Genomic DNA, 2,565 nt, shown 5'->3' on the forward strand with positions numbered 1-2,565 from the left:
GGGCAGACTGAAAACTAAAATGACAAGGAAGAGTTGCAAAGGGAGTACTACATTCTCTTTCACCCTATGAAAGAGAACATTACCACCATCCATTTGTTAATTGACATTTATTTGTTTTCCCAATTCCCAGAATAGACAATAATAATAATAATAAAACAACAACAGGAACAACAGTGTACTTTGTAATCTTTCAGATATGCTTTTCCTCAGCTGAATTATGAGTTACTGTAACATATATGAATTCCTTTGCTGTTATTGTTACCTGCCTGTGTTTGCAGAGAAATACCCCACACACAAGATGAAGAAAAGAAGGAAACAATGCGTTTACAAGGCTGGATTTCAAGAATTACTAACGTGTACCTACACGGATGTAGCTAGACACTGTCATAGCACCAATAAATCACAGAATAATTGTAAGAAAGATTTTAATGTCATTTATAAAAAAATAAAATTATTTACAATTTGCAACTCATTTGATGGCATTTTCTCATTACAAACGCTTCAATTGCTGAAGAAATATCACTAGAAGTCAGGTTAACATACTCCAAAGGTGAGCATAATGTGACAGGAAAAGTGTAAATTGTATTGTTTGATACAAAACTGTTCTTTTAAATGCATGTACCCTAGTTGTAGACTAATCTGAATTTTCCTTCCAAGTTAAGGCATGGAAACTCTGTTTAAGTAGTCCCCCACTTTTGTGAAAGGCATCTTAATACATAAAGGAGGGTGATAATCTAATTCCAATGACCATAACCTTATTAGCAAGACCTAGTTTATGTTACTTAGAGGTCTTTAAGGAAAGTCTAGTTACAAAGACAAAAGTAGTAGGACTACATGCATTGCATAGCTGCAGTAAATAAAATCCACAAATACAAAAGCCATCAAAATATATTATAAATCTATCCGAGTTTGAAACCTACTCTAGAATACTGCTTTTCTTTGGAATACAAATAACACTGTTAGTTCGTAGAGTTGTATTTGGTCCATGCTGTTAATTCTATAAACATTATACTCCTTTTTCATTAGTTTAAAAGCCTCAGAACAACAGGTCCTCAGGCAGTGGTAATGCAGCAAAAGTAAGGCCTTTCCAAATGCCAGACTTCAGCTGCTGCAGCCAGTTCAGAGAAATCCCCATCTCACCTCCTCCCTTTTTGCTTCCCCTTTCTGTGGCAGGGTACACAGATTTAAGATCATGTGTTGGAGATGGTGGCTTGTCACCATCTACTTGCTTTGTGCCTGTAAAAATCACAGTTCTTAAAAATATCCGGGAGGGAGGGGGAATAGTTTACTTCAACTAAGCTGTAGTTCCACATAATCTGCTGGCAGCAGAAACTTCTTTTGGGTCTGATTCTGGTCTTCCTGAAACCACAAATGGCCAAGTCTGTAAGCAAAAAAAAAAGAAAAAAAAAAGAAAAAAAAAGTGTCATATTAGGAGGATGGTTGCACCCTGAAGTTCAGTTTTGTTACTGCTAAGGGTCTGACTCTGAAGCTAATTTGCTAGGTTTTATATCTTTATTAGGATAAAGTTTGCTTTCCCCTGGGGAAGTACTGCCAACTGGCTTCACTAAAGAGTGCTACAGTGATACTCAAATGCATCTTAACTGATAGCCGCCACTTGTTCCACCTTCCAACTTGTGCAGATGGCTTTGGAACTGCCTTCCTGATATCATAAACAAGACTCCTGATTTATTCCAGACCAAATTGCACAGAATAAGCAGGCATCAAGAAAAAGGGGAGGAGGGGGATGCAGTGCCCTGGTTTAGATCTGTGCAGCGCACCAGGCCTTCATTGAATAAGGTTTACGTGTGGTCTCAGTCACTCTGAATTATTTGATGGTGTAAGAGCCAAGGGGCATGTTCCCCCGAGTCTGACCCGATGCCCACAGCTGCCTCTTAGTCCCACCTGGCTCAGAGAGCTGGACCTGGGGCCCCCAAAGCAGCTGGGAAGTGGCGAGGCGCTGACATAGCCCCGCAGCTGGGCAGCCTCTGGGCTCTTGAAGCTAATGGCTTGGGAGGGAGCAAGGGACCTGCGGGGATCTGACCTGGTTCACTGCCCCCTCCCTTGCCTGCGCCTTCCCTCCAGGGTGTGAATTACAGGGGAGCTCAGAGGGGCTGAGCCCCCATAAGAGACCAAAGCCCCCCATAAGGTTTGACAGTCATAACCTGGAGGACTTCTCCTTCACTTAGGTGGCCTTATTAATCAAGGAATCGGTTTCCTGTCTTTTCGCAGCCCCCCCCCCGCCCAAGAGTCAAAGTGCAGCTGGAGTCCGGCTGCCCTCCCTGGCTCCGGGCGGCGCGGGGCTCACCAGGCTGACTGGGTGCACGTAGCCGGGGTCGTAGCGCTCGTCCTGCAGCAGCTGGCGGAGGTGCGCAATGTAGCTGGAGGCGAGGCGCAGCGTGTCCAGCTTGGAGAGCTTGGTGTCGGGCGGCACCCAGGGCAGGCTGGTCTTGAGGCGGGAGAACGCCTTGCTCAGCACCCGCATGCGGGCCCGCTCGCGCGCGTTGGCCGCGTTGCGCTGCGACTGCTTGCCCTCGGCCGCCGCGCCCCGGCCCGGCCCCGGCCCCG

At 45.7% G+C, this 2,565-nt stretch overlaps 1 protein-coding gene across 1 annotated transcript; it reads right to left on the reverse strand.

The window, feature by feature from the left end:
• Nucleotides 1-245: 245 nt before the first annotated feature.
• On the reverse strand, nt 246-2,559 carry MSC (musculin). Its single transcript, XM_019527795.1, has 2 exons — nt 2,306-2,559; nt 246-1,381 (listed from the first exon to the last, which is right to left on the reverse strand). The coding sequence occupies exons 1-2, from the start codon at nt 2,480-2,482 to the stop codon at nt 1,295-1,297; spliced, it is 264 nt and encodes an 87-aa protein (XP_019383340.1). The 5' UTR covers nt 2,483-2,559; the 3' UTR covers nt 246-1,294.
• Between the last annotated feature and the right edge of the window lie 6 nt (nt 2,560-2,565).

Source organism: Gavialis gangeticus, unplaced genomic scaffold (genome assembly GCF_001723915.1).
Source record: "Gavialis gangeticus isolate Ggan-Ray unplaced genomic scaffold, GavGan_comp1, whole genome shotgun sequence".
NCBI classification, from domain to species: Eukaryota; Metazoa; Chordata; order Crocodylia; family Gavialidae; genus Gavialis; species Gavialis gangeticus.